Source organism: Danio rerio, chromosome 25 (assembly GCF_052040795.2).
Source record: "Danio rerio strain M-AB ecotype USA chromosome 25, GRCz13ab, whole genome shotgun sequence".
Taxonomy (NCBI): Eukaryota; Metazoa; Chordata; class Actinopteri; order Cypriniformes; family Danionidae; genus Danio; species Danio rerio.
In genome coordinates this window covers 13,818,663-13,832,494 of record NC_141045.1, presented here as the reverse complement: position 1 = coordinate 13,832,494, position 13,832 = coordinate 13,818,663, and the positions used below count along the sequence as shown (strand labels likewise).

Below are 13,832 nucleotides of genomic sequence, written 5' to 3'. Positions count from 1 at the left end.
TTTCGCACAAGCACACAGTCTTTAGTTCATTATCTACCACACACTTGTGCTTGTTTTAGAGTGAACCATAACAAAAATGAGATTTTAAGATAACAATAGCTATATCTTCTTCATACCAACATTATTGGATTTCCTACAGGCACCGAATGAAACAAAAACAGTTTCCTGTTCTCATTTTTCCCCAATTATAATTCTCTTCAGATGTCTTGTATAGCAAATGATTTTGGGGATAATCAGTAACATCCTTAAAACAAAAGCAAATCAAGTAGATAGTTTAATGGATTATAGATGAGGAAGAATTTTTGATTATGATGCATCGGCAGGCCTTCCAGAATAAAGACTGCCTGACAGTGATGTAAAACTGCTGACGTCTGTAGTGCTCTGATTGATGGGCACAGCGTTTGCACAGACACAAAACTAAGTATCCGACTCGGAGTCTGGCGGTCTGAGGACTAGATCCGCCCACTGGCTGAAATGGTTTTGTACATTACGTCTTCCCGTTTGAGGTATGTGGAGGGGGAGGGGGGTGAGACTTTGTCCTTGATTAGCCTTTGAACTGGTTTGTTTTCTTTGACGGCCTCGGGCAAAATCCCAAGTCACAGCGACTGGAATTACAATGTGATTGTCATTGTTGTTTAAGATATACAGGAAGAACCAAAGATTGTTGGAAGTTTAGCTTTGCATTATATTTATAGACACTGTAATTATATAAATATAATTAATTACTTGAGCATATTACACTGTTTACAAGCAGTGCCACTAAGTAATAAAACATAGGCTGTATGTTTGTTAGTATTTAATACTTGCTTGTTATTAGCATACTAAGATGTTTTTAGCATATCTTTGTTTTCTCTTGGTTCATTTGCTGGATTTGCTTTGTGCACATTGACATTTTCAATAACTAAACCTTAATATAAATGGGAATTCAAAACTTTATTGGTGTACTTATATCAGTGTTTCTCAACCCTGTGCCTGAAGGCACACCAACGCAGTACATATTTTGGATGTCACTTTTATATGAACCATTCATTTCAGGTTTTGGAGTCTCTTCTAATGTTCTTATAAGTTGATTCAGCTCTGTTTGAATAAGAAGAGGTTGAAAATCTGTACTGTTGCCACAGGAAGGAAAGGAAATAGAAAGCGAAATCCAAGAAATAATAGGTAAAAAAATTATTATAATAATTTCCAGATGAAGACCCAGTATCTTAACCGACTAACACAGTTTACGCTGAAAACCAGGTTTACATTGGTAAAGGAGCTTCATTTGGAAATTCAAATTCTGAATTGGGCATGACCTAGATTTAAACCTGGGCCTATGGATAATAGATTTAAACAAAGGGTATATTTAGGAATCTCTTCATTTTGTACAATTATAAAAGATGGCAAAATTGAATGTTTCCAATTTTTAAAAAATAAGTTTGGTCTTATAAACCAAGATCTATTTAGATAATAGCAGTTGCAGGATTAGAAATACAGGATTAAGATTGAAACAATCAGCTGGTTCTGATTTTCATTCAGACATACAAAAAAGTATGACAATTTCTAAATTATATAGAGCAATAAGGACTCAGTACTCAATAAGGACTCAATAGCAGACTATATAAGAATAAAATGAGAAAAGGAAGTAGGCATTATTGTGAATCAAGAAAAATTGGTTAAAATATGTGCTTTCCCCACATACCTCAACAAGCTCAAGATTGTGGCGTGAGTTTTGATGGAAAAGTTTCATTCTATTTTTTATTACACCAAGAATTAAATCATTACAATTGAGAACTTCTCATCCTTGTTGGAGGAACTATGTGGTAGAAGAGGCACATCATGCACATATATTCTGGCAGTGCTCAAGAATTCATAGTTTTTGGGAAACCGTATACTACACTATCGATGATATTTTACATTTTTATATTCCTAGATCATTCTAGGAGAAATTCCTATTAAACTTTTAAAAAAAGGATAATTATCTGTTTAAGATATTATTGGCAACAAGTAAAAATTGTATAAAAAAAAGACCCACCAAATAAAGATGAATGGTTCAAAGTAATAGCAGAAGTTGGGGAAATGGAAAAAATGATACATGCACTTCAATTACAAATAGAAATCTTTGAAAAGAAATGGAGTAAATGGCTGACTTTCTCCATATAATTATCCATAGTTTAACATTTACGAAATTGTAGAGGTTATGCATCATTGTGAGAGTACAGTATGTTTGGAATTTTATATTTTAATTTATGCTTATTCTATTTATTTATTTTTATCTATTATTAATTTAATTAATATTTATATATTTAATATTTTTATGTATGTACAGTTGAAGTCAGAATTATTAGCCTTCCTGAATTATTAACCCTGTTTATTTTTTTTCCCCAATTTCTGTTCCACGGAGAGCAGATTTTTTTGCAACACATTTCTAAAAATAAAAAGTTTTAATAACTAATTTCTAATAACTGATTTATTTTATCTTTGCCATGACAACAGTAAATATTATTTTACTACATCTTTGTATTTAGTGACATTGAAAAGCTTAACTAGGTTAATTAGGTTAAGTAGGCAGGTTAGGGTAATCAGGCAAGTTATTGTATAATGATGGTTTGTTCTGTAGACTATCAAAAAAAAAAAAAAAAGAAAATAGCTATAAGGGGCTACTAATTGTAACCATTAAAAAATTGAAAACTGCTTTTATTCTAGCAAAAATAAAACAAATAAGACTTTGTCAAGAAGAAAAAAAAAAGTATCAGAAATAATGTGAAAATGTCCTTGCTCTGTTACACTACATTTAGGGACATTTAGGGAATAATTAAAAGAGAAAAAAAAAATTCAAAGTGGGGCTAATAATTCTTACTTCAACTGTGTATGTAGATATACAGTACATGTGTGGCATGGATACATTTGTGTATATATGTATATATTATTATTATTTTTTCCTATTGGTTATATGTTCCCAAAAAATCAATAAAAACTAAGCATAAATAAAAAAAGAAAGAAAATGTGTACTGTTGGTGTGCCTTCAGAAACAGGGTTGGGAAATACTGGTTTATATGACATTATTTTGCGACAGACAGTCAAGACCATAATATGTGCTATAGTGTTGTATATTTAATATGCTACAGCCTGTTTTGTTTAGATTTGTTGTGAACGCAACCTTATTCTTCAATCTTTCTTGGAAAAGAATTCTTTTTTTTTTTTATATAAATTTTTACCAGTGTAAATGTGCAAAACAACTGCGACTGCTACAAAGTTTTATGTCATTGACTTTTAATATGATGTTTAAAATTGGTTGACACTTTATTTTGATGGTCCATTTCAGTATTAGTAGACTGTCTGCTTAATATCTGTTGATACTGCTCCTTCAACAGACATTTAACTGACTATAAGAAACTTTGCAAGTACATGTCAGTGTACACTTACCCTAACCCCAACCTAAAAGTCTACTTATAATCTAATAAGAATTAGTTGTCATGTAGATGCAATGTAACTTAAATTCAACAAACGGACCATCAAAATAATGTGTGACCTTAAATTTTTTCATGATTTAGTAAATTTTATTTTTTTTAACAGTTTTTTTTTGTTTTTTTTGCAGCCTATATATCGTATTGTGTTGTATCATAAACATGGATATCAATATCATACTGTCACTGTTAGCAAGCAGGGCATGCTGGGAACAGTACTTGAAGGATAAGAAAAGTGGACTAAATTACTATTCATTAGTGCAAGATGCAGCACAAAGGTATGTAAACTTTTAGATATGATTATCTGAGTCAATTCAGATGTTGTGTTGTCTGGTGGAATATTTCTTTTGGTCAAAATTTGGAGTTTGTAAACTTTTGGATATGGTTTTCTGTCAATTCAGATGTTGTGTTGTCTTGTAGATTATTTCTTTTGGTCAGAACTTGTAGCAACCTCAACATTGTTTTCTAGCATCATTTCCTTTAACTGATCCATTAAAAACAAATTTCATCCATCCTCGACTTAAAGAAAACAGGTTATTATCATCTGAAAGTAACTGCTAAAGTGTCCCTTATGTATGTTTTCCCAGTAAGGTCAGGCAGAGGAGTGAAAGTGGGATCTCTTGTGGTACAAACTCACGCAATGTACTAGTCCTTAGATAATTCCACATGTAGCCATAGGAACTTCTCATTAAAAGAGGCGACTAAAGAGGTGTTGTAAGTAAACAACATGACGGGCAGGCCTAATGAAGAAAATTTGTTAGATAATCGTTGTAAACTCTTCTCTTGTATTACTATGATATCGTGGGAAAGCTCCTCTCAGGGAGAGGGAGATAGAGGGAGAGCAGTCACGACACCGGCGCGCTGTTGGCGCTCTCCATGGTTCTGAAGATAAGAGTGGGTGTAAAGCCTGCCTGTTTCAGTTGGGTTTTAGATCCTCCTGAGAATCAGCAATTCATTTTTGATCACGTAGTGGACATAAGTTGTTTGTTAATATCTCTGAGATAATCAATACCACAGTTTAAAGTGTTTTAGATTTGAAGGACATTTCTTTGATATCCAGTATTATAATAATTTGATATAATTTTGTAAGGATATATAAAATAAGATCACAAATAGAAGAGAAAAACAATCCTAAATGCAATTCGTGGATTAGTTCACTCCAAAATGTAAATTTTGATAGCATTTACTAACCCGCATGTCATTCCAAAGCCTCAAATTGGAAACGTTTTTAATAGGGATGCACGATATATGTGCGCCATATCGGTATTTTTACTGTTATTGTTATTGGTCAGATCTCCAAACTAGGCCGATATTTTTAAGCTGATACATTACTTAATTGTACAGAACTGCCTGCCTTGCGCATGCGTGGGTCGAACTTTGTTTAGACTCGTCCAGTGCACTATATCGGACCCTTTCTTATGTTTATTCCTTCAAAGTTCGTCCTTTCTTTGTGTATTAATGCTCTGCGTTAATAACTCAGTAACTAACCATATTCCTTATCATTGTAGATATGTTTGATAATGTGACATTGTGTATTTTGGTTTAAATCGCCTCAGGAAAAATATTACATGTGAAAACATAGCAGGGATGCACACGTGCTAAATGTTGGGTTGTTTGTAATCTAATATGATTATTTGTTATTATCAACACGTTGTTTGCCATGTGTTGATGCAATATTGTTTTTAGTTTGATCTGCATTTTTATAATGGTTATAACCAGCGTGATCTGACAAAGTTTTTAAAGCAGCAGGGGAGACGTATGTTAGTCACTGAATCCAGCATAGGGGTTCTCAACTCTGCCACATTCGTTTTTTATTTATTTTTTATTATGCACTGTGTTTGTCATAAAGTCATCTGTGCTCAATTCTCAGGTGTTGTATCAAAATCTGACTCCGAGGACATATCTGACATGCACAAGCATCACAAAGCGCCTGCAGTTAAAGTTTCAAAATCACAGATGAATTTTTGCTGCATTTTCTAAAGTAATACTATCTGTATTTAGCTTTTTGCTTGTACGGTGGCTCTAAACTGCCAAAACACCTCTTAAAATGCTTTTTCAGACATTACATATTTGTACATATATACATTACTGTAACACGTTTTATTGAAGAATATTTGGGATGGTTTAAGTTTCGGATTCCCGAAAACTGTCCCGAGACTGTCGGGAAAAATCCCATTGACTAATAATTGGACCTAGCTTTTGGACAGACTGTCATACAGACTTAAGGTTTAGCTCATTTAACTCAGTCAAGCCAGCAGCCAATCATTAATGATCTATTTATTTATCTTTTCATACTTTTTAAAACTGTTTCAAACTAAATAAACTATTACCAACAGGCTTTCTCAAGCCAATCTCGACGAACTTTAATAACCTATTGTTTTTATGCAACAGTCAAGTTGCATGTTAATTTGCTGTGCAAAGAAAAATAAATAATTTATTTTTGGTATGCTGATTTAGGTGAAATCGTGAATATAGGTTTATATAATAACCTTGCCATTTTGAAATTCATGTTTTTGCTTTGAGCAGGCTATTCAGTTCATAAGATCAGATCAAACCTTTGAGCGCAGTGAAAAATGCAGGGTTCCACACATTTCATTCATGTAGTCCCAACACAAATTGATTAAGCTGACTTAATACTTTTAACAAATTTATGTGGATTGAACATAAAAAATTAAGTTGTCTCAATGAAATCTCAAGAATTGTGTTAACTCAGCTTATTTTAAATAAGTAGTTTGAACAAGCAAAAAAAATTTGAGAGAAGCTTTTAAAATAAAATCAGTTGTTTACTGTATAAAAATATGACATTTTGAAATATATTGGTTATTGGCCTCCAAATATTAAGAGTTATTGGTTATAGATATCAGCCCTAAAATCCATACCGGTGAATCCCTCGTTTTTAATGAAATCTGAGAGTTCTCTCCCTCCCTTGAATTTCATCTACATAAATCAGGAAGTATAATCCAAGTCTTCAGAAGAGGCACAATCGGTTTATTTGATGAACAAATTTAAGTTGGGGTTTGTTCACAAATGAACGTGGATTAGTGAACATGGATGTCATTTAAACTTCTGTGACCTAATTTGAATGTTTTTTAACCATGTTCACTATGAGGTTTGAATGAGCAGACTTTAAATAGAAGTAATAAAACGTTCAGTATGATTTGAAATATTTTGATTTGTGTTCAAATTTTGGAACAATGTGAATGTACATACATTTTGACAATACTAGAACTAGAATGAAATGTAGTTAACCATAATATATATGCATAGGTAACATGGGAACACAGTAAACAATCTTTTTTAAACAGGTTATTCCCAGATCATGTGTTATGTAAAGGACTGCTTGCCTAATCATACTAATGCCTACATTTAATCTGCACTTCTGGTATTTTTGGCCCAAATTCATCTGTCACTTGTTAAAAGAAATAATCTAAATGGAAAAATCTGTGTTGGTTTGTTTGCTGGATCTCAGGAGGTTATGATCTTTACATATCCAATACAATGCCTTTACTTTCCATGAGGTAGATGTCAGATATTTGCTTTGTGAATCTAACAAGAGCGGGCACTCTCTGAGGATGCCAACGTTAGTATTAATCAGAGGAACATCTAATTGAATAACAGCACAGATGTGAAAACACAACAATGAGAAAACCCTATCCTGCTGTATGGGCTGTATATGCAAACAGCATGAGCATGGGATGGGTCACATGGTTATGTGATTAGTGGTCCTGTATTGGCTTTCTATGAGTCCTGCAACCCACATGTCAAAACTAATTCGCTCGCGTTTCTGCCGGAGGCCTATGAGATGCATTGTGCAATGGTGCGGGGCACACAGAACGGAAACGGTTAATGCGGAAAGATCAAAGACGCGGAAACATCACAGGACAGATTTAATCACGCGCCTTCCCTCGGGTTGAATTTATAATCGTTTCTTTAACAATGCTCGCTGTTCTGTTTCGAGGTTGAATACTTCTTGTTTTTCGCCTTTTCATGTGTCGTGATCTGCTTTAGCATCTGTCTAAAGAAACGACTTCGTTGTGGCTCACACGGCCTAAATATCTCATATACAATACTAATTAGAATTCTTGCCAGGAGAAGGCAGACTCCCGCAAAGCAGGCAGAAAGTCTGTTTGGATCGGCTCTTCCATGAATTATTAATCTCCTGTCTTTTTCACAAAGTCAGCAATTGCACCTCAGAGTAATTGTTGCGTGCATGTGGTTGCAAGCCAGACTCGCAGAGTACACATCTGTCGGCCATGCTCTTCTCTAGTGGCCTCAAATCCAGGACAGACTTGGTAGAAAACATTTGTTAGCATCAATAGATGGACTAGATCATATATGATCTCTCATTCATAACCTACTGAAAGATAAACCAAGGCTTGGGAAACAATAAGAGCCTCACGTGGCAGGCCAGAGGTGACTTTTCTCTGATGCGAACTGCACTCTTTTATAGCATGTTCAGGCTTATGTAGACAGTTGTTTATTAAGGCGATGTGTTATGTATATGGGGCACTGGTGTTGCGACAACACTTGACAATACAAAATAAAGCTATACTTTAAACCAAATCTCTCGGTAAGCCTACATAGACTAGCAGGCTGTTATCCGTTTAAGGGGATTTCAGCTTGACTATTTTTTTTCTAGTGTTATGTAGGTGATGAGTCTGAGAAGTGGAGTAGTCCCCATTCTAGGATTATAAACAATATACAATCAGCCTGAATTCATTTGAACCGCATATCTGATATGTTTGAGTGTTTCAATTAGCTTTTGAGCAATGCTTTTCAGAAGGCAGATTGATCAGCTATTAAGTTGTTTTGAGCCACTTATTTCATTGCGATGCAGGTTATGTGTAATAGTCCGCATTTTTGGATTGTAAACAATTTGTAATCCGCCTGAATTGATTTGAAACGTATAACTGGTATGCACAACTGGTATGTATGATTCTAGGTAATTCAATTTGCTTTTGAGTGATGCTGAAAGCCACTTTTCAGAGACCAGATTGATCAGCATTTGAGTTTTAGTCAAGCAAGAGTGCTGGGAATTGCTGTATATAAGGCACACAACGTTGCTTGAGGCCAACAGTGTCATCATGTCCAGAGAATCCACATTGATGTATATAAGTACTTAACTCTGTGACTACTAAATAATCATTAAGGTTACATCAGAAACTGAAAACAGAGCAACCTTGATAGCAAAAATCGGACATATCCGGCACAATGCCGTAAGACAAGTAATCCCACATAAGCTGAGAGGAGTAAACATGACATGTTATTAAATCAAAGATTAATGCAAGTGATTTCAAGTTAACAGATTTGATTCACTGCAAACCCACAAATGCCGGCTTATATTCATAATAAAGATTTGTTTTATAATATTCCAAACTTTTAGTCTCTTCTTGTCCAGTAGAATCCGAGAGAAACAAACCTGTCCTCTTTAGTGTGATGGGGGAATTCAGGTCATAATGTGAACAGATGCTTTGGTGTGTGGCAGCTGTAGTGTACTCAGACAGCACCGTGAGCTGATAATGCTACTGTAACCTCTTTGTGGCCCTATTAACCTTGTCCTGTATCGTCTCTCTCTTCTCTGGCTCATTTTCATATACTTTTTTCCCCCCCTTCATCTCAATCTCTGTCTTCTCTGACTGCTTACTGTGGTTGTGATTAAGTGGCCCAGATTAGTACCAAAGTAAGTAAACACCATTAGCGAGTCGGCCAGCCAATCAGATTGGCGAGCACAGAGTCTCCAGTGACATGCTGACCTGCTGCCAGAGTCTGCGTAGGTTTCCACAGCAACTTGCTGTAAAAGACACACAGGCAGCACTTCCATAATGCAGGGAGATTGAGAGAATGAAACAAAGAGAGAGAGGTTATGCTGATCTGAAAATAGATACACTGTTGATATAAGTACATCCCTCATTCACCAGAATGGACACTTTGTTCAACTTAAAACAGTAAAATGGTTGCCGATTTTACTTTTTATAGTCACAGATACAGGGATGGGTAGGATATGTATATATCTTAACAGCCAGACATTCAGCTTTTTTTTTTTTTTCAGATTTACGATTGAAAATAATATATGTTATATTATTGCCACCTGAGTCTCTACATGCACTTCTACTCTACCTACTTATTTACAAGGGTAATTCACCTGAAATATTAAATTAAATCATTTACTCAGTCTAATGTCATTTCAAACCAACTTTTTTTTGTATGTTTATGTTATTTTGTCTTCACATCAGCTGCGTCCCAAATGGCACACTATACACTATGCACTCATGCACTACTGTATGTACTTATGCACTTACACACTCAACAGAATATTACATGTATGTAGTGTTGTCCCAAATGGCACACTAATGTTTTTTTACTAAACGGAAATTCAAACCGTTTCCCTGATGACGTTTGACGGTTGCCAAATCAGCGAAATAAACAAAAGAATTATCAAATAATACCTATCGTGAGTATTGCCGCATTCACCATCGGGAGGCGATATAATCACTCTCGTAGGAGAATTTTGCTTTCTCCATCCAAAATAAATAAAGTTATCCAACATGTGCGTCCGATAGCTCCGCCCCTTCCACTACGTAAGCAAACCTGCGGTCGTTGAGTGCGTGAAGTGTCCATCATTACACACCTCATTTTAGCGGCTGAATGAATGCATCATCCGGGTAATTAAAGTGCACTTATTATTTTAAGAGTTTTCAGTGTGAACACACTACTTACACTATTTATACTACAAAATGGCGTAGAATAGTGCATAAGTATGCAATTTGGGACGCAGCTATCATTTTTCCTAATCAAGTTGTTAGCCAGGAGCTCTTGTATTTTGTTTTGTACACCAGAAACTTTGTTACTACTCAAATAAAGGGGTTCTGGTATTTCGTCAAATTTTATCCCTGTTTGTTAGTTGTCCAATTGTTCTTAAGTTCTAAAGTGATCTTATCACCAGTTAGTGGAGAGTGGAGTTTAAATGATTATTAGATGATGGATCAAAAAATCTGACTACAAATCATCACCTTAGAATTATAAGGTTCTATCTGACATTTTTGTCAAAATTTTTTTATTCACATATTCTTATAAAATGACAACTTATTTAAATTATGGGATGTTTTTTTTATAAGTTGTTTACATTTTAAGACTTTTTATAAAAAAACAAAAACAAATGTTACACAGTTTGCTATGGAATGCAAAAACTTTAAAGCTCAATATCTCAAAATCATTTAGAACGCAGCTAAAACCTCCTAATTCCAAGGTGACGAAATCAAAAAGTGAAGAGTGGTTCAAAAATGAAAATAAGGTATTATAGAAATCTGTTTTAGTCATTGATGGTACAGTTAGCAGAACTTGCCCTTATGAAATTCTAAACCTGTATGACAGGAAAATAGAACAATACTTGGTGCTGAAGTTAAAAGTCAGAGAGGTTTCTAAAGACAAAAGGGTGAGTAAATGGTTATAGCTCTTACTCTTTAGCAAAAAAGTCCTTTAGTCTCTTACCTCCATCAGAGTATGTCTCTGTTCCATATCCATCCTGTAGGCCATTGTTCCACGTGCCCTCATACTTGCCGCTGGTTCCTGTGCTTTCCCGCACACCATAGCGTCCCTTAAATCCATGTGTCCACTCACCCTTATAAACCCACTTGCCCTTGTTTTCAATTCCAATGCCATGCCGCTTGCCTTGTGCCCATGTCCCCTGAAAAGTGTTCCCACTGGGCCAGGTATAGATACCGACCACCTCAAAACCGTGACTCCAGGAGCCCGCATACTCGCCTTGGCCCTTGGGTCCTGTGCAGATGCCATGGCCATGGGCCTTTCCCTCTTCCCACCCTCCACAGTATGATCCCCCATCATCAAAGTTGAACCTGCCCCCAGTGGACATGCATGAAATAGGTTTTGGCAAATACCCCAAATCTCAAAAAGAAAAGAAAGAGAAAAAAAAGTAATACCCAAACAAAACAATACTTGGAAATTGAGCCAGGGTGGTGGTAGAAAGCTGGGGATACAAACGCCCCTTTCTTCTGCTTTCTTCTGATGGTCTTTAAAAAAATAAAAAGATTTTAAAAAACTATGCAAAAAGTTAAAAGAACAAAGAACGAGCCCTCTTGGGCAGTAGTCCCCTCCTGTCAAACAAGGCAGGAGCAGCTTGAGCCCTCTCAGACCATCCTCTTCTAGGAGTGGAGCGTTTTATTCACAAGTTGCTTCCCTGCAGTTGCTTCTCAACGAAAGTGGGCCCACGCCAGCCATGCGCCTTGTTCTACTGTTACCAACGCAGCAACAATTCTCTCGGTTCTGATGCTCTGGCCCCCTCTTCGTTCCTGCTCCACAGAGGGCCCCTGTGCCAGCACACACCTACCCGCGCTCCCGCTCACCCTCTCTGGGGCTTTGAGCTGTTTCACTTCCCCTCCCAGTAGCGGAGACCTCCAGACTCCACCTAGAAACCTGTGAGTCCTCAGAGTGATGGCCGATAGATGAAGCAGGCAGGTAGCATTTACAAATGCATCCACTTTGCCAGGAGCTCACTCACTGTTGTACCAAATCCACCTGACATGCTGATGCCATACAGGGAGACAGAGTGCAAGAGAAACAAGAAAAAAAGAAGAGAGCGACGGATTCTGCAAGCTTTAGTCTCCGTCAGCTAGCAGCAATGCAGTCTCTATCCACACACAATCGCATGCATATATACGCGCGCTTTCACCAGATCAGGATGAGAGCACAGCTTGATCGCAAGCAAACTGATGTGATTAATTCCTTATCTGGGCACTGTTTTGTCGTTGTCTCCGATTTCCCCCTCCGCTCTCTTTTCAGGTTTGTATAAAAATCCTGTGCTTCGGTTTGCTTGCAGGTGGGAAAACCAGATGCATCGTTCCTGATTTACCTTCTTCTGCTCCTCCTTGACTCAGTCACGTTGTTGGGATGATTTTTGTGTGACGCTGATTGTCTTTTCCTTCGTCGTCATCTTATTCCCCCATATGCTTAGACGTCTCTCTCTCTCTCTTACACTGGTGTCTCTCAAATCTGCTCATTAGAGGCGGACTGTTCCAACGCAGCCAACTCCCCCTCCCCCTTTCACATGCTCTCTCTCTCTCCCTTGCTCTCCCTTCATTTAAAGAGACATGCACTGTGGTAATACTTACCACTCTCTCTCTCTTCATCCACCTCAGGGAGCAAAGATTGCTTTTCCTAATTGCCCGGCTTAGTCCTCCCCCTACCCTCCTGCTAAATCTCCATTGCTCTGCCCTCATAGAATAATTAGAGCATTTGTCGGTTAATGATATGGCTTGAGATATTGCATTAAATCTCTTCCCGTTGCAGGTGAGTTAATATAAAATCTGGTCTGTTGACCTTGGCACTTGATCATCCTGAAAATTCTTCAATGGCTTCCATGTTATCTGTAAGACACAGTGGACAACTTTTATTGTGGTGACTCATAAAAAGTTATTATTTTTTCATTTATATGTCTTTAATTATACCATGCTTTTTAATAAATTGTAAGTATTTCTCCTTTCTACCTGAAGTTTTTATTGATTACAGTAGCCTGTAAAGATGAAGGATTCAAGCGGTTATATGAAGATATGTATTTGTACTTGCGTGAAATTAAAAAAAAATCATGTAAACTTACCATCAGTTTTGATCTGCGATTGTGTTTAACAGTCTGTTTGTAAAGAAGAGGAGGGGAATTTATCCTTTCAATTACAGGGGATCAACTCTGACGGAGCTGGGTAAAAATACTCTGACATGCTGCTTTGGCTCAGCAGGTAGTGAGAACCCAGGTTTCATGCAGTAAACAGGTCACCTACAGCTTGACTCCGAGAAGATTTCATTTATGTGATTCATTACACTACATAAATGTGTTTGAGCTATGCTAACTCATTGCTTCTGGTGGTTTAAGCTTATCTGGCTACTTTAGTGATAGCCTGCTGTCGGCTTGATTAGCATTAGAGAACGAGGGGGAGATTTTATGAAGTTGGATCAGCAGGGCAGAGTGTGGGAGTGTGTGTAAGAGAGATTGCAGAGAAAGTGTGTGCATTCTTCATGTTTTTACAAAGGTTGCCTCACTAACAACCACGCAATCTTGAAAAACCTACGAGAAATTAATAAAATGACAGTTAGGCATCAAAAGACAAACAATGTTGATAGGTTAACTATTAAAAATACACATTTTAGCCAAAAAGAAACATACATAAACATTAAAATTCATTACCTGTAATAGCGTAGTCTTCATCCTGTCCTGATAGCATCATACAATTGTTAATTGGTGGCAGAATACGTTTTGATAATGTAATTGTGTGGTTTCTGCTGTAACATGGACGATTTGATGCACTATGTCTGTGGCTGTGTAAGACCTGAGGAGCCTTACCATGAGCTTAAGCCCCGAGACACAACATCACTCAGAAT

The 13,832-nt window shown here is 36.6% G+C and overlaps 1 protein-coding gene across 1 annotated transcript in view; it reads right to left on the bottom strand.

The window, feature by feature from the left end:
* jph3b (junctophilin 3b) overlaps window positions 1-11,316 on the bottom strand; it is a 52,670-nt gene extending 41,354 nt beyond the window's left edge. The window contains exon 1 of the mRNA NM_001122702.2: window positions 10,935-11,316. Within this exon, the coding sequence (NP_001116174.2) occupies window positions 10,935-11,316 (382 nt within the window). The remainder of the gene's footprint in view (window positions 1-10,934) is intronic.
* Between the last annotated feature and the right edge of the window lie 2,516 nt (window positions 11,317-13,832).